The sequence below is a fragment of the Prionailurus bengalensis genome, chromosome C1, assembly GCF_016509475.1.
Source record: "Prionailurus bengalensis isolate Pbe53 chromosome C1, Fcat_Pben_1.1_paternal_pri, whole genome shotgun sequence".
In the NCBI taxonomy this organism is placed as follows: domain Eukaryota; kingdom Metazoa; phylum Chordata; class Mammalia; order Carnivora; family Felidae; genus Prionailurus; species Prionailurus bengalensis.
The window spans coordinates 183,113,740-183,132,318 of NC_057345.1; the positions used below are offsets into that span (position 1 = coordinate 183,113,740).

The following is an 18,579-nucleotide window of genomic DNA, read 5'->3' on the forward strand; positions in this document are numbered from 1 at the left end:
AGTGGTTCTGCTGGATAGGTTTGATAGACTATTTTCTCTATTATGGGAAGGAAAATAGTGGCCAAAGGGCATAGAGATGCCAGTTAGGTATCATCTGTAAATGTCTGTCCTTGCTGTCAGCAGTTGAATATGAGAATTTTAAAGGAAAGGGTGAAGAAATGAAACAGTTTTGAATTAGATATCCCCCCAAAGAATATTACGTTCTCAGTGAGTTTAAGATCAGCAAATGTGGGAAATGTGGTGTTCTTTTGGAGAGTTTTATTGGCAATAATAAGTTGTCTTATACTTCAGCATAAAGGAAATGCCGGAAGTGACAAGGTCGATGGATGGTGACTTTAAAAAATGACCAGTGCGCATATTATGTGCATTCATTTGGGATTTAGGAGGGAACAGATTTCGTATTTACTTACTACACAGCTAGAGCATGAACTTTGTCAGTGCTTGAGTGAAATCTGTGTTACGGATAGCATTATGTTGAATAGAATAATTTATTTATAGTTGTGCTTTATCCATTAGTTTAAACTAGAAGAATGTTTTAAAAAGTTGAGAATATTATTACAAAATTGCTTGTAAGTATCTGTTTTGTTTTGTTTTCGTTTTTTCCAGCTTCCAGAAATGTTGCATGGTGATGGTGACAATGAAGAACATGGCTTTTGTCCAGTGGGGCAATTCATTCTTCAGAATTTAGGATTGCTGTTTGGATTTGCCATCATGCTGGTGATTGCCCTCTATGAAGACAAAATTGTGTTTGACCTCCAGTTTTAACCATTCCCAGTCACCATTGTGGATTCCGAGAATGTTCCCATGCAGCTGTGCAGCTGTTCCTAGTGCTGTGCGCACATTTTGCTCAAAGAAAAGTCAGTGGCTTGCACTACTTACAAGTTCCATAGATCTGAGCCTAACCACAAAAGACTGGTTGGTGCTCAGTACTGCTTTTCCCTGTGTGAAGGGGTCTTTTAAAAATACAAAGCTTGTGATAAAGAAAGGAGAAAATGGGACTCCATGAACCAATGTTGATATAGGTTTAAGACTTTTAAAAGAATAATCATATAAAACACTAAAGTAGTCTCTTTGGTAGTAGAAACTTCTGTGGCTATGCAGAAATAGAAATTGAACCAAAAAAATCATTTAAACTTTAAAAATATTTTAAATGGACTTCGGGCAGACTTTTCTTTGTGCTAAAAATGAATTGTAGCATCCTTTAATTCAGTTACATATATACATAAGGTAATGGGGATCAACTTGATACAGTTTTGAAACTGCATTAGGTAGGCTATAGGAACTAGAGGAAGGCTCAGGCTGCATTAGAGTATGAATTTAGCATTGGGAAAAGCCCTTATTCTTGAATCTAGAGTTACTATTTTTGTATATATTGGCATAGTGTTTAAACTTGCAGCCTAAACTACTGAAATCTGTGATTGTATGTTTGTGTGAGCTTCAGTTTAACGAAAGATTCATAATGGTTCTTCGTATTAATATTATACTTGGTGTTTGGGTGTTTTTTCTTTCAAACTTTAATTTTGTTTTTGTTTTGGGATTTTTGGTGGGGGTAGGGAGTTGGAGCATGTGGTAAAATGTTTTTTTCATTCAAAGTGTAACCCTCTAGGAAATATCAGAACACAGAAGAACCCAAACATCTAAATATTCAGTTCTGCTACTTTAACAGTACTAACTAGTTATTTGGGAAATTTAAGTTCTAAATGTATGCATTGCTTTACCAGCTTGGCTTTGGAACCTAGAGCACATGCTGTGACTGGCAGTGAGGTAAGGCAGAAAATCCACGTTTACCATATCCTAATCTGTATGTCCATTAAAATGGTTATGAGGAAAATCTCCATCGATACCATAGCTAGCATGGTACTGAGTGACTTGGGAGATACACTTAAATAACTCCGCTAAAATCACTTAATCATTTTGTGCCAAGATATGCTGTTGGTGCCTGATAGGGGTTGGTCTCTTTTATAGATGCCCTGTTCTACCATAATTGAGTGGTTTGTGAGAAGTGCGAGCCGTGTTTATCCTGAATTTTGACCCAGTAATTTGTAGTACTAGTCACATTGCATGTAGCTTTCTGTTGACGTCTTGTGCCACACGCCTTCATTCATGCCAGGTAAACTGTATTTGAACTATGTGCAGGCAGCTTGGTTTTAATCTGCTTGGCTACCAGTGCGGCTGCTTTAAAAATCTTACTGTTCAAATATTTAAGAGCCAAACTCTTTCCATTCCATTTACCATGTTTTCATTTCCTCCTCCTTTTCCTCAGCCCCTTTCCTCTTACTTCATGAACTTTAAACAAAAAAATAAAACTTCGAGAGCAGCACATGTTTCCAGGTATTAAGAGTATTGCCAGTGTTTCTTCTTTATGCTGTGAGCGAGGAAGCTTAGGTGTTATTTCCTTAATTTGTGCCTGAATTTGAAAAATTATTTCTGGCTTTTCTCATGGCCTCCTGTAATAAGTAGGTTTTGGTTTTCTGTTTTTTTTTTTTTTTTTTTTTTTTTTTTAACATAGAATATCTTCAGCATTGGGCACTGAATTAGGACAGCCTTCATCTCATTGCTTGGCCCTTCAAGCAACCTAGTAAAAGGTGCTGTTATTTTATTTAGTACTGCCAACTTCGAGTGATTAAAATATCTTGCTTTCTGAACCAAGATATATAATTCATTTTTGCATTTTTATACCCAAGGAAGATTCTGCATTCCGGCATTAAATCTGCTTAATTTTAAAACTTTTATGAAAAGCAACAGTTGGAATATACTCCCTGTCTTAAAGGTCTGGTTGAAAACAAACAGATTCTGCTGAAGTATATAAAGTTTTATATTCTCTCAAAAATGGTATTACATTATCTTCATTTGCTAGATTTTTTAAAACTTGTTAAGAGGGCTGTAACAGTTGCTGCTAGTGTTTTGTTAGGGTTCCACCAGTATTTAGTTTTCATGTCATTCTGATGTATAGTTTCAAGTCTGACCAGACAATCTGAATTCCACTACATTTCTGTTCGGCTCCAACATTCCATTGAGCTTGACCAGTCTAATTTAACATGTGTTTGTTGGAGGTTGTTAATGTTACTTGTACAATGCTGTCACTGTGTGACATCCATATGAATTTTGGTGTATATCACATTGCATTCAATCAGCTGTGATTATGCGTAGAAATACAATAGTAACTAGATGCAGTGTGAATTTTTTCCATTAACAGTAAGTCAGTGGCTTAAATATGATTATGGTCCTGCAAGGTGATACTTGCTAAAATATCTAAACCTTTTTTTGTTGTTGTAACTGAATCATTTTTAAAAAAAATTTATAAAGCTGGAAATGATCAAATGCTGTTTTTTTTCATTGTCAACAGTGGTGTGTCATTTTATGTATGTTCCTAATGCTTATGGAACTCTCCCAAAATAAAGTTATTCAAAAAGAGCAAATATACCAGTGTGTTTTCTTTAGTCTTGAATTTCAGAACATTTCCTTACACTGAAGCATGAGTCATTTTAAATATAAGCGGCATTTGCACATAAATTTCTAATTTATACAGCTTTAGTGAAATTGACTTAAACCAAACTGCTTTATTTTCTATTCTGCCATCCAACAAGAAGTTGGAACACGGAAATGGTATCTTCTGATTATGAATTAAGTTGACATAATAATGCTACACCCCGTCCAATCCAGTGCTCCGTGGGTTGATCCGAGGGAAGAGTCATGGCAATCACAAAATTCGTAGAATGTCCAGTGGTGGATAATGTTCCTCTCCGCTCACTTGTCTTATACAATGGAGCAACATAACTCGGTCGTTCTGGTATGTCTACCCTCTTGCAGGGCTTTAGCCACATCTGGAAGAAAATGCATAAAACTTCACGTCAACAGTGTTGATATTTACATTTGAACCTAATAGCAGGGTATTGTTAAGTTAGTTCTATATCTGCAAATTTCTATGGCCCAAATAGATCTTTTGTTAGCAGTGCTTCCATTCGCAAGGTATTTAATTTGCAGTTGTTTTAGCATTTTTTATAACTGAAGTATAATTAACAGTGTTGTATTAGTTTCAGGTATACAACGTAATGATTTGACAATTCTGTACCATCACTCAGTGCTCACCAAGTAAGTATACTTCCCCCAATGTCACTGACTGTACCCACCATATGGGTGTGTTTTTACATATCGGGGTGTTTTCATCTCCACATTTATTTTATAACTGGAAGTTTGTACCTCTTATTCCTCTTTATTTCACCCACATCCCCCTGCCAACACACCTCTCCTCTAGCAACCACCAACTTGCTCTCTGTATTTAAGAGTCTGGTCTTTTTTTTTTTTTTTTTCTTTGTCTTGGTTTCTTTGTTCATTTGTTTAAGATTCCACATGAGTGAAATCATATGGTATTTGTCTTTCCCTGATATACCTTCTAGGTCCATTCATGTTGCTGTAAATGGCAAGGTCTCATTCTTTTTTATGGCTGAATAATATTCTATTCTGTATGTTATGTATATATAATATACATGTACACATATACACACACATATATATATGAGGAACCTCCATACTGTTTTCCATAATGGCTGCACCAGTCTGCATTCCTACCAACAGGGTACGAGGGTTCCTTTTCTTCCACGTCTTCACTAACACCTGTTTCTTTTTGATTCTGGCAATTCTGACAGGTATCAAGTGATCCCTCATTTCGGTTTCATTTGCATTTCCCTGATGATTAGTGACGTAGAGTGTCTTCATATGTTTACCACCTGTAGGTTCTCTTTGGAAAACTATTCAGGTCCTCTGACCATTTCTTTTTTTTTTTTTTTTTTCAGTCTTGAGTTATAGAAGTTCTTTATATATTTTAGATATTAACCCTTTACTGGATGTAATCATTTGCAAATATCTTCCCCTATTCAGTATGTTGCCTTTTTTTGTTGATGGTTTCCTTCTCTATGCAAAAGCCTTTTATCGTCCCAATAATTTATGTTTGCTTTTGTTTCCCTTGCCTCAGGAGACCTATCTAAAAAATATTGCTAAAACCACTGTGAAGGAGATTACTGCCTATGTTTTCTTCTAGGCATTTTCTTATTTTTGGGTCCCACATTTTGGTCTTGAATCCATTTTGGATTTATTTTGTGTATGGTGTAAGAAAATGGCCCAGTTTTATTCTTTTGCATGTAGCTGTCCAGCTTTTTCTCAGCATCATTTTTTGAAGAGATTGTCTTTTCCCCATTATCTATTCTTGCCTCCTTCGTGGTAGATTAATTGGTCATATAAATGTAGATTTATTTCTAGGTTCTTTCTGTTCCATTGATCCATTTGTCTGTTTTTGTGCCAGTACCATACTCTTTTGATTACTGTGGCTTTGTAGTATATTTTACAATCTGGAATTTTAATACATTCAGCTTTGTTCTTTTTTCTCACGATTGCTTTGGCTATTCAAGGTGTTTTGTGGTTCTATACAAATTTTGGCATTCTGTGATAAATGTTGTTGGTATTTTGATAGGGATTGCATTAAATCTATAGATGGCTTTGGGTAGTAGGACATTTTAACTATTCTTCCAAACCATGAGTATGGACTGTCTTCCCATTTGTGTCATTTTCGATTTCTTTGGTCAAAATTTATTCCTAGGTATTTTGCTCAAAAGATTTTTTTCTTAGTGCTTTCAGAACTACCTTCAGAGCCTATGAGAAAAAATAGTTATTTCACCTGTCAAAAAACATGTTATCGATGTATTCCTCACTTCTTCACCATACTTCTCTGCGGGATGACTTTTGGCATTTACAGTAACAACAACAAAATCATACATACTTTCAGAGAGAACCATCACCATTGATACTTAAACTCGTGTCACTGTATTAATTTAATAAAGGCCATTCCCAAAAAATTCTTTTTAAGTTTTTATTTAAATTCTAGTTTAACGTATAGTGTAATACTGGTTTCAGGAGTAAAATTTAGTGATTTAGGAGAATTTAGTGAGCACCCAGTGCTCATCATAACAAATGCCCTCCTTAATACCCATCACCCGGTTTGTCCATCCCCTGCCTACCTCCCTTTCAGCAACCCTCAGTTTGTTCTCTATCATTAAGAGTCTCATGGTTTGCTTCCCTCTTTTTCCCATACTATATGTTCATCTGTTTTGTTTCTTAAATTCCACTTGTGAATGAAATCATACGGTATTTGTCTTTCTCTGACTTATTCTGCTTAGCATAATATACTCGAGCTCCGTGTCGTCACAAATAGCAAGATTTCATTCTTTTTGATGGCTGAGTAATATTCTGTTGTGCATACATACCACATCTTCTTTATCCATTCATCAGTCGATGGACACTTGGGCTCTTCCCATAGCTTGGCTATTGTTGATAGTGCTGCTATAAACATATAGCAGAAAATTCTGAAAGGATTTTGTAAGTTATTCTAGAACTAGATGGCCTCCCCATTTTAGGTGACTGTTTTAAAGGGGTTATAATGTATATTGTGCTGTTCATTTTCTTAACAATTTTTTTAAAGTTTACTTAGCACACGTGTGCACACACAAGCAGGGCAGGGGGAGAGAGAAGGAGAGAATCCCAAGCAGGCTCCCTACTGTCAGCACAAAGCCTAACGTGGGGCTCGATTTCAGGAACCATGAGATCATGACCTGAGCCGAAATCGAGTTGGATGCTAAACCAGGTAGCTGAACTACTCAGGCATCCCATTGTGCTGTTTAAAACCTACCTGCATTTCTTTATAACTATAATATACCTACATTATTTTTAGAAAGTCATTAGCCAAGTTTCTAGAATGTTAAGCACTGTTAAACCTAACCAATCTCAAAAAAAAAAAAAAAACAACTCTCTGAATAGAAGAGTAAAGAACAAACTATGTTCATAATGATGAAATAGTGTTCTGTTTCAAAATCTAATTGAGTTCCTTTTCCCAGTAACAGCAGCAATGCTTGAGAGGACATGGCATGACAGCCCCACTGTTCACAGCCTCTTTTAAAAAGGTTTCTCAGGTTAAAATAAATATATGAGGGAGTTAGTGTGGATGCTAGTCTATATTTTGCCCACATTATTGTGGAATCCATCAAGCAGTTTTTTCATATATAGTTAAATTTAAGGACTCAAGGTGAGTGTATTCATTTCAGCCAAGAACGCATTTTCTTAATGAGAATTTTTCTCCCTAAGTGACTTCCTTATTCTGGAGATCATCCATGTGTTAATCCCTTTTGTATTCATTGTAAGCTACCTTAAAAGAGTTTTTCATGTAATAGAAAAATGTTCGATTCCAATCAACTCCTAAAATTACAAACATTTGCGCTGTGACTTTGAATTTCGGTCTCATATTTGAAACTCTCTGCCCATACCTAATAGCATATGTGGCAGGGTTTGTTGCAATTGGCTCTACGCTGGTCCCTCACTGTACCTGGTAGAGCTGCTCTGAGGGATGTTTGCCTGTCGCTAAGCTGTTCCCAATGTCCCACAAATAGTCCGTGTAAATCCACAGCCCATATTTTATTACACCATCCCAGACTGACCTTTTGAAGTGTGTGAAAATCTGTCCGGTCATTTTCTCATGATGCAGTAACAGATGGAAACAATATCTTACATAGCTTAGTTGGTCCATGCTGAAGATAGGTTCCTAGGAAACTTAAGTTTTTATGTGGATGATTTTCATATACTAACCTTTTAGTCTGCAGGTTTCATTTTTAAGTCAAGGTATATATACAAATATCCATGTATTTGTATGTGGATACATATACAGTCAATCCTCATTCTTCCTGGATTCTGTGCAAATTTCATTATTGCTAAAATTTATTCATCACCCTAAAATCAATACTCTGTTTTATGATCATTCACAGGCATGCTCAGAGTCTCAAAAAAATGTGAGTCACCAGACAAACAGGTTCCCAGCTGAGTTTGAGTCTGTTGACATTCTGCTTTTCTATTTCACCTCTTGTAAATAAGTTTCCTTTTAACGGTTTATTTAATGCCAGGTCTTCACTAATTCAGTGTTGGTAGGAACTTTATAAAATGTAATTACTATAAATGAGAATTGACTGTGTGTGTGTGTGTGTGTAAAATAGTGCTCCTCCCCAATATTAGAACATCAAGTACTAACCACAGGCACTGTATCATAAAGAATTTTGGGATGGGATTCTGCAAGTTTCTTGATCTTTCTATTCCAGGAAGCTCCATCCAGAAATAATCCATAAATGAAAACACCTAAATATAAAAGAAGCAGGTTAATACAGCTGTTTAAATGTGCATATTGATTAACTTGAATCTGAAATTCCTATTAGTGTGTACTCTGCAGATGATACTAGGGCAGCACCCTAAGGCTTGTTGTAAAGTAAAAGCAATATTCTGAGTGCTTTGTCTTAACATCCATATTCTAAGAATATATTTTGCCTAGTTAATTCAATAGTAAGATAAGATGAGGATAAAACAAAAGGAATTTTATTTAAAGAAAAATTTTTTAACGTTTATTTTTGAGAGAGACAAAGCACGAGCAGGGGAGGGGTAGAGAGAGAGGGAGACACAGAATCTGAAATAGGCTTCAGGCTCTGAGCTGTCAGCACAGAACCCGACGCAGGGCTCGAACCCATGAACTGTGAGATCATGACCTGAGTCAAAATCAAGAGTCAGAACCTTAACCGACTGAGCCACCCAGGTGTCCCCATCAAATTTATACTGTCAATTGGCCAGTGATTATAATGTTAGAGGCCATGAAATCTGCAAGAAAAGCTCTTACTGTAATTGTAGGGATCCAGTGACTTCTAGGCAGCACCTGAGCAAAATACTCTTGCACAGACCTCTAATGTCAGGAAAGTTAATTTTCTCCTTTCCTTCTAGGATTTATTCTCATTCCCAGACCTCTCCTTAGTATGTATGAGAGAACACATGGAGAGGAGTTCCCTCTAAAATGTAATGTACACTAATGAAAGCACAAATGAGGAAATCACTGAAACTCCGATCAGTTGTCAGACCGTCCTTTTGATGTAAAACCTCAGGATTTGAATATAAGTATATACACATGGAAACACTCATTATAATGGTTGCACAGATGGGAAGGAAGCAACGTGGCACCTAAAGAGACTGAGGTCTTTGTTCCTAATTTTTGTGTGTGACCTTGAGCAATTCATTTAACTTTAGACCTGTTTAGTCATCTGAGAACAACTGCAAAACATTTGTAAAACAATAATGCCTACTTTAACACCTCTACAAGGTAGACAGAGTCAAATCAGTTAATGCTGGTGAAAGCACTTTGTAAAATAGTATATAAAAGTCCACTTGGACCGTGTTGTCTAACAGGACTTTTTGTAATGATAGAAGTATTCTCTGTGTTTCCAATATGGTAGCCACTGACTATTAAACACCTGAAACATGGCTAATGTGACTGAGGGACTGAATTTTCATTTTAATTACAGTTTAATTTTTAAAGCCACATGTGGATAATCCAGTGATGGCTATTGGGGTGGGGGGAGACTTTTTCCTCTCTAGGTTTTAACTGATGGAAAGAATGGTTGGAATAAAAGGTCAGTTTTATTAACTGACACAGCACTTGTCCAGTAACATTTCAAGTTTTACTTGGTAAACCTGAATTGCAAAAAGCATCTTGAGCCTGGAGTAACATGGAGGGTAGACTTGCCTGAGAGAGAGACAGATCACTCTGCAAGCCTATCCTATATATTAATCTTTCCAGCCAGATCTAAGTCCTGCAGGACAACCACAATACTAGATGGGAATAGCAGGGCTTGGGTGGCTCAGTTGGTTAAGCTTCAACTTCAGCTCAGGTCATGATCTCACGGTTCGTGAGTTCAAGCCCCACATAGGTCTCGGCTGACAGCTCAGAGCCTGGATCCTGCTTCGGATTCTATATCTCCCTCTCTCTCTCTGCCCGTCCCCTGCTCACACTCTCAAAAATAAACATTTAAAAAAAATAGAGAAATGAATGATTAAGCTAAAAAAATACTCAGTTTAAAAAAAATACTAGATGGGAATAGGGAAATAGAGGAGACTAAAAAATAGGTCCAAGACCTGTTTTAACACCCTGCCCCACTGACCTGTAAGCATAGCCCAGGAATTCTCTGGTTTTAACCAATTAGGTGATCTGTTCCTCGCTTGGGAAACAAAGATAATGTCAGAGCAAAAGAGTTCATTTCAACACCTAAGAAAAGTGGTAATAAGGATAAAGTTTTCTCCAACCCAGTAACAATTTTATAGGAAATGTGATGGGGATATTCAAACGCATTTTTATTTCTCATAGCCAATACAGGCCGCATGGAAGACACAAGATCTGAAAGGATAGATGGGTATTAACTGGGTCCTGATTCAGAGCCTCTCCTACCCTGTGAGTCACACCTTTTGCCATCCATGAGATGTGGTCATCACACAGAGTCAGGTCTGGCTTCTTCAGCCCTTCTCTTCAGGATTATCTGCCTCCCTTCCTGCTATGTACTGCCCTTCGCTGGTGAGTCCTTCATTAGGACTAGTAATTCAAAGAAGAGGAATCTTAGCAAGTACAGCTGGAAAGTAAGATTCCAAATCTATGTGGATTTACAGTGGCTTTGTGGCCACTTTATGAATCACTTTAAGAGTGCCCTTTTTCATTATGTTTAATCATAGGTAAATAGGCTCACTCCTTTGTGAGCCCCAGAATGCAGGGACGGGCGCACACTTAAGTGTGTGTAAAAAAGACAGGCTGGTGGAGTTGTAAAGATAAACTGGGAAAAAATTAGCCCAAGCTTTTCTCAAATGGGCTCTGGGATCCTCCCATGAGCATCCCATGGGAAAGTTGTTCCCTGGGAAAATTCTAGTGCTCCAAATCATTCCATGGAACCTTATTTTTGTTTTGGTAATTAGGTTGGAAGGAAAAAGCCAGGAATGACAAAAAGGCTAAATTGTGGATATCTGTGTTTATTGGTAAAAATGTATGTGTGTGTGTTTGTGCAAAATAATAAAATGCGTGATTTAGTGAATATCTACTAGCTATTAAAAATTAAACCTTGGCTGATACTTTAGTATTCAGTAAAATGGTTTAACTGATGACTATTCTTTACTGCATGATCTTGGACATGAAATAGTCCTTATTTACCTTTAAGTTGTACTTTATGCTTGCTCCACTGTTTTCAAGATAAGTTTGGATTTTAATGTATTTAATAAAAGCAGTTGTGAGTTAAATTAGTAAGTCACTGTAAAAAGAAATACCAACTACCTTGTAAAATGTCTAAGTTCAGTGTATAATGATTGGCAATTCAGTAGTTTGATCTTAAATATTAACTAGTTTATAAACTGCAGGCAATGCTTTTAGAAATTCGATTCTTTAGCTGAGTTCAAAAACCTCTAACTCTGAGGGACACCAATACTGCCTAGCCTTCAATCCAAATGCCATCTTCCCTGCCTTTTATCATAATGATGAGGAGAATTTAGGGGAAAAAAAACCAAAACATTGCATCTGAATTAAATACTTAGGAATCAATCATAGATTCTTCAAGGAACTTTCCTTGAGAAATGTAATGATGTTTTCAAACTTTTACTTCTACGAAAATATTCAGCAGGCCTTAGAGGAAGCTAGCTAAGCATTAGAGTCAGCCTGCAGTTTGCTTAACTCTGCCCATTGCTAGCTGTGAGACGTTGGGCAAGTTACTTACCTTTCCTGAGCCTTAGTTTTGGCTGAGTGTAATGGGGATAATAGCAATATCTATTAATAACCTAGGGTTATTGTGAAGAGCTGGGCAGTTTCTGGCACCTATCAGTGGTACAGAGCAACTCTATACCCTTCCTTTGATTTGCTTTTACCCAGTTTAAACTCCTTTATCCCCCTTTCCTACTTAGTTTGAACAAAATTATCCTTCACGGTATATTGCTCATCTATATTTTGACTTTATTAGGGTGCAAGAACTCAAACGTCTATTTTTTTTTAAATTTTTTTTAACGTTTATTTATTTTTGAGACAGAGAGCATGAACGGGGGTGGGTCAGAGAGAGGGAGACACAGAATCCGAAACAGGCTCCAGGCTCTGAGCTGTCAGCACAGAGCCCGACGCGGGGATCGAACTCACAGACCGCGAGATCGTGACCTGAGCCAAAGTCGGCCGCTCAACCGACTGAGCCCCCCAGGCGCCCCTCAAACATCTATTTATTGACATCTTTTACAGCATGTAATATAGCGAGCTGTACAGAGAATGTATTTTTTTTTAAAGGCTTATATCATTAAAGGAACAATAAACTAGGCAGAAGGTTGTTAAATACTCTTCAGGCATTTAATATGCCCATTCTGTGTGTGTTAGGAATAAAAGTATGAGAAGGATTAAGTCCTTAGAAACTCTAATTTTTAGAGGAGAAAAAGCTAGCAAAGAAGCATGAATGTGTCCAGTGAGAAAAGGAAAATCAGGAGAAACAAAGGGAGAAGGATGTCTCTTAGAAAGAGAAAGTTGTCAACTTGTAAGGACTGTTAAGAGTTTAAGATGAAGACTGATTTCATTTCATGGGATATGTCAATATGGAAGTCATTACTAACTCTGAAAAGATCATCAGTTGATTGGAGGAGATGAAAGGTAGGTGGAAAATAGGAAGTGAGAATCCGGAGAGGGTATGTAAAGACAGTTCTTTGGAGAAATTTGCTTTAAAGGGAGTAGAGACATGGGACAGTAACTGAGGGGATGTGGATGTTAGGACACTTGGAATTCTTTGTTGATGTGTTGTTTTTTAAGTTTCATTTAAGTAATCTCTACACCCTATGTGGGCCTCAAACTCATGACCCCAAGATCAAGAGTTGCGTGCTCCGCTCTTCCAACTGGTGTCCTGTTGATTTGTTTTTAAGATGACAGATTGTGTGGGGCGCCTGGGTGGCGCAGTCGGTTAAGCGTCGACTTCAGCCAGGTCACAATCTCGCGGTCTGTGAGTTCGAGCCCCGCGTCAGGCTCTGGGCTGATGGCTCAGAGCCTGGAGCCTGTTTCCGATTCTGTGTCTCCCTCTCTCTCTGCCCCTCCCCCGTTCATGCTCTGTCTCTCTCTGTCCCAAAAATAAATAAACGTTGAAAAAAAAAAATTTAAAGATGACAGATTGTGAAGAATGTTGCAAGTTCATACGAATTTCTTTTCCTCAACTATTTGAGAGTAAGTTACATACACAATGATTAAAATGTTAATAGCTGAGCAAAGTAAGCAAGAATGTTAAGCCTTTGTTCGGTACCTAGATATAAACCAGCTCATTCTGTCACTGCACTTACCATCTTCTGGAGCATGCTTATAGTCTTTGTCTTCCATCACTTCATAGTCAAACCCAAGAAGATCAATGGGGATGGTGTGTTTCCTGGCATAGTTCTGCTGGGCACCAGTCAGGAAGGCTTGTGTGAAGAAGAAGCCAGAAAGCCAGAAGACTGGAGGAGGGCCAACCTCATACCATTGCTACAGTGTCAAAGCACAAGTGTTCTCAGGCTAGAGCCTTTCAACTTCAAATACAACACTGCTTAATAAAATTTACTCCCCAATGCTCCCCCTTATTATCTTTTAGGTAGATTAATAAATGAGCTAACACTTTGAGGAATAAAAAGCTATACTGTCAAGGTTTTAAAAAGATACTTATTCAGTGTTTGTTCTGACTTCAATTTCATATCCATTGCACCAGCTAGAGGATCACAGTGTGGGTAAAGGCAAAAGTAAATGTCTTTATACATGCTCAGTGATTCCTTCCAAAAACTCCATACAGTAACGAATATCTAGTATATGTTGCACATATAACATGTTACATAGTTGAATAGAAGAGATCCATGTAACATCTGGTAATGTTTTTTCCACTTTTCCTCTCTAGTCATTAGTGTCTAGCAGATTATTCCTTTGGATGTTTTCCCACCTACTTTACCAAAATACAATGAAATCCAACACATGGAAACACATTATTATACAAGGAACTTCCAAAAGAAACAGGGTAGTGAGTGCTTAAGATTTTTATAAATATCAAGATATTTACTCTGTTTATATCATATCTTTTTTAAAATATCATATCTTAATAAGCTAATTGAGTACTGACTTTAACTAAACAGTAAGTTATAGAAATCTAATGAATTTCAAGAACTTTTCCTCGTTAGAGTCCAAGGTAGATCCTTCACCTTTCAAGAACAATCTTAATGTTTTAGTATCAACTCTAGTATAACAGAAGACCTGTGTTATGGAAGGGAAATTTAGCCATTTTACCCCTGCAGAAATTTCCTCATAGGCAGTTTCTGATGCATTATGTACAGCATCTAGGACATTAATCAATACTTCTAGTGAATATAATTGTTAAGAAGAAGATAGTGAAGCACCAATATTATCATATAATTAGGAGGCAGACTTCTGCCCACTCAACATTTCCAAGGCAGTTAGCCATTAAGATTATTATTGTCTTGGGCTGAACCAGCAGTCTAGTGATTTCATGACCTGGAAGAATGCTGGTCAAGGAAGAGATCAGGCTTCTTGCTAGTAGCTTCTCTGGCTTTCAAAGGTGCTCTGTTCTAGAAATCTGTTTTAATGCTTATTATTTAAGGGAAAAATAAACATAGCCAGTTGTTTTCCCTCTTCAAGTGTCACTGATTTGAATGTCTAAGTTTATTGAGCATGAACACCTACTTTCAGAGATTCTACTTCCAACATTAGTATTTTGACAGTGAATGGAACAGTTACATAAATTATATGCAATACTGAGTAATGGTCATTAGTGCCTGAGATGCACAGAAAACTAGAGTCATTAATACTCCTGGCATCAGGGATCCTGACTGAAGAAAATGAAATCAAAAGAAACAATGTATGATCATTCAGATGAACTCACCTGCAAGAATTTTAGTCTCGCAAGGAAGTCATTTACATAGCTCCCAAGTGGTTTAAGGCTTGGGTATGATTTACCCATCCACATTCCTGGAATTTTGACATTCAGAATACTGCTAACCACTTCTTCAAGATCTGTAGACATTACTACAAGCCCCTGAAACACATTTAGCCTTGGTTAAAATGATAGCATTGCTTTTGGACAATCTCTTCTTCAATGCCTTTTTCATAATTCGCCTGTATTTACAATTGTGATTAGTTGAGTCACATAAGCAGAAACTGAGGAATATGTTCTTTTACTGCCAGTAAGTCATGCAGTCACTACTGAGTTATTCCTTACGAAAACATTGACAATTTTAACTTTAACCAAATTTTCTTATTGAAGTATAATTGACATATAACCTGATACAGTTGACCATTGAACAACATGGGTTGGAACTGTGTGGGTCCTCATGGATTGTTTTCAATAAATGTATGGAAAAACTTTTGGAGATTTGTAACAGTTTGAAAAAACTCACAGATGAACCAATTAGCCTAAAAATACTGAAAAATTTTGGAGAAAGGTGTTGTAAGAATACAGTATATACTACATATAACATACAATTGTAAGTTAATTGGCTATACAATGGCTAAGGCTTCTAGTCATCAGTTGGCTATTAGTAGTTAAGTTTTTGAGAAGTCAGGAGTTATGATGATTTTAATATTTGTATATATTGTAAAATGATTATAATAAATCTAAGATGTCCTCAGTTATTTTTCTTGTGATGAGAACTTTTAAGATTCACTCTCAGCAACTTTCAAATTTGCAATACAGTATTATTAACTGTATTAATAGTCATTATGCTGTACATTGCATCCCTATGACTTTTATTTTATAACTGGAAGTTTGTACCTTTTGACCTCCTTCACTCTTTTGCCCACCCTGGAGAGTCTTAATACTTAGCAACTCACTAGCTATTAAATCACAGCCTTTGACTTACTTTGACTTACTAGTAACTACCCTATTAACTAACTTTGACTTACTAGTAACTACCCTATTAACTGGACAACTAAGGGGCACCTAGGTGGCTCGGTTGGTTGAGTCAGCGTCCAACTGGCTCAGGTCATGATCTCACAGTTCTTGAGTTTGAGCCCCATGTCGGCGTCTGTGCTGACAGCCTGGAGCCTGGCTTGGGATTCTGTGTCTCCTTCTTTCTTTGCCCCTCCCCTCCTCATGCTGTGTGTTCTCTCCCTCAAAAAAAAAATGTTAAATGGACAACTAATACATCTCTATCCTGCCTTCTGAAAAGACTACTGATTAAAATAAAATTAGAAAAATCTTATGAAATGCTTGGAAAAGTTAAAATATCCTGGATTCCAATTGTGAAGTCTAATTGATCTTATCCCATTTTGTTACTTAAGTAAACTCTGCCCAACGTGGGGCTTGAACTCACATCCCCGAGATCAAGAGTGGCATGTCCTACCAACTGAGCCAGCCAGGCGCCCCAATCTTATCCCATTTATTTATTTTTTAACGTTTATTCATTTTTGAGAGAGAGAGAGACAGCATGAATGGGGGAAGGTCAGAGAGAGAGGGAGACACAGAATCTGAAACAGGCTCCAGGCTCTGAGCTGTCAGCACAGAGCCCGACGCGGGGCTCGAACTCACGGACCACGAGATCATGACCTGAGCCGACGTCGGATGCCCAACCGACTGAGCCACCCAGGCTCCCCAGTCTTATCCCATTTTGAATTACCGATGTACAGATGTTAAAACTTCAAGGCCCTTGAAAAGTATTGCTTCATTGATCTTACAATTGGGCCAGTTGCCATCATCATTTCTCTTTCTTCTATAGGTGATAATTTTACTCCCAGCTAACATGGAGATTTTAGAGTATATCTAATGGGTTCAACACCCACATTTCATTTGTCTCCTTCCCAAACCCACTAAAACAACAGTAAAAGGATTTATTTTTTAAGGGCATAAGCCCACAAGAACAAAAAAAAACAGGGAAAGACAAAAATAACACAGTTTTGGGAGCTAGATAGCATATGGACTGTTGGTAGATGATGTAGAAGTCAGGAGAAAACCTGATCTTCCATTAGCAAAGGAGAAAACTAAGAATCAACTAGATATTACTGCAGAACACCCAAAACTATTTGGAGTTGATGGGCCTAAATGAAAGTGAGGAGTTGCAGGTGGTACTAAATGAACAGGGTTATTGAAATCTGGCTTAGAAAACAGATTCCTGGGACTTCTTTCACAAATCTGCACATTGCCTACCTTGAAACAGGTAATGAAATGCTCATTCAAGGAAAGGAAAATGAAGAAATCCCTGGAGGGATGCCAGGCTCAGTTGGAGTCACATGACCATCCTAACGTTGGGAATTAAGTGAATGCATGTACATTGAGATGCTGAGATTCCTGACGCCTCTTTCCCCTTTCCCCCAGAATACTGGAGACCAGGACTTTCTCTCCCAGGTAGGATATAGGAAGAACCAGGTCAAGGAGAAAGACATGATACTGAATGCTTCTTAGCCAAACAGCGCAGTTAGATTAAACTACAGCCGGCCTGGTAGACTCCTCTTTCAATAATAACTCACATTCAAGCACTTTTCTTCTCCCATGCTACTATTAGAACCAAACTCAGCTGGACTAGTTCAGTAGCATAATTCGTCTCTGCCTGCATTCTTGTACCCCTACAGTCCTTCCTGCAGTGGTCAGAGTGAACTTTTAAAAATGTAAAACAGATCATTTCACTTCGTTGTGTAAAGCCCTCTGAAGACCTCTCCTTACTTTTACACTTTAGAATAAAATTCATGATCTTAACCATGGCCAAAAAGGCCATCATGAGTCTGGCCTCCTCTCTCTGTCCTACCATTTTCCTCATGCTCTCTCCACGAGCCTACCCTACTGTGTTCCCAGACCATGCCAAGCTTGTTCTCATGGCCTTTGCACTTGTTATATCCTCTGCCCAAATGTTCTGTGGTTTGCCCTTAAGGTCAGGCCTCTGCTCAAGGGTCAGCTCCCCAGAGGAGCCTGACTGAAAATGACAGAATTTCCCACCCATCACTCTCTATTCTCTTATCCTTTATTGTTTCCATGGAACTTACCACTTAATGAAATTATATATTTGTTTTTAAATTTTTGTCTCCCTTATAAAAACTTAAGCTCTATGAAGGCAACAGCTTTGTCTTTCTTACTCCTTAACACTTTTTCTTAGCATGTATCCTATCTAGCAAATTATGCTAACATACTCCATACTTGATTACCCAGTCATTAACTGTCCCCCCCAGAATTCTATCTGTCCTTCAAAGGCAAGGATTTTGCTTCTATCCTCAGAATGAAGGATAGTGCTTGCATAGAATCTCTCCCCAGTACATATTTGCTGAGTAAAATGAATGATCAGTTTATTGCCGTGACTTTTCTTTGGTATATTTCCCCTTACCTTGATTGCCTTTTGAATGTTAATGCACGATTCCCTTATGGTCTGCAACAACTTATTGAAACGCCCCATCTCTTGGACAAGTACAGTGTTCATGCTCTGAGTGTAAGTTGTCGGGTATCTCCTCATTGCAGCCTCAACATCAAAGTTGTTTGGAAGTTTACCCAAGATATCACCAGCAACCTCACTTACTACTTCATCTGATGATTTTGCACCGGCATCTGCTGAACGAGACTGTCAAGAATTCAAATGAAAAGTCAGAAATCCTCATAAAGGTCTAGGAATTGCTGTATAAGAAAACTCCTAAGGTAAATTTTGTAAGAATGAGTACCACTCTATTCTACCAATGATTCTTCTCCACACAAGATTTATTCAAGTGATGGAAATAGGCATGGGGGCAGAGAT

The 18,579-nt window shown here is 37.7% G+C and overlaps 2 protein-coding genes across 3 annotated transcripts in view; one reads left to right on the forward strand and one right to left on the reverse strand.

Annotated features, from left to right (window-relative positions):
- The window catches only part of SLC39A10 (solute carrier family 39 member 10), a 145,012-nt gene extending 141,593 nt beyond the window's left edge, over positions 1–3,419 (forward strand). For both annotated transcript variants that reach the window (XM_043577361.1, XM_043577360.1), the window contains one exon: positions 607–3,419. In XM_043577361.1, coding sequence (XP_043433296.1) covers positions 607–765 — 159 coding nt within the window. In that variant the 3' untranslated portion in view covers positions 766–3,419. The remainder of the gene's footprint in view (positions 1–606) is intronic.
- DNAH7 (dynein axonemal heavy chain 7) overlaps positions 2,442–18,579 on the reverse strand; it is a 272,118-nt gene continuing 255,980 nt past the window's right edge. Inside the window, exons 61-65 of the mRNA XM_043577362.1 lie at positions 18,178–18,408; positions 14,754–14,906; positions 13,177–13,354; positions 8,066–8,169; positions 2,442–3,824 (exon numbers count right to left, since the gene is read on the reverse strand). Coding sequence (XP_043433297.1) covers positions 3,618–3,824; positions 8,066–8,169; positions 13,177–13,354; positions 14,754–14,906; positions 18,178–18,408 — 873 coding nt within the window. The 3' untranslated portion in view covers positions 2,442–3,617. The remainder of the gene's footprint in view (positions 3,825–8,065; positions 8,170–13,176; positions 13,355–14,753; positions 14,907–18,177; positions 18,409–18,579) is intronic.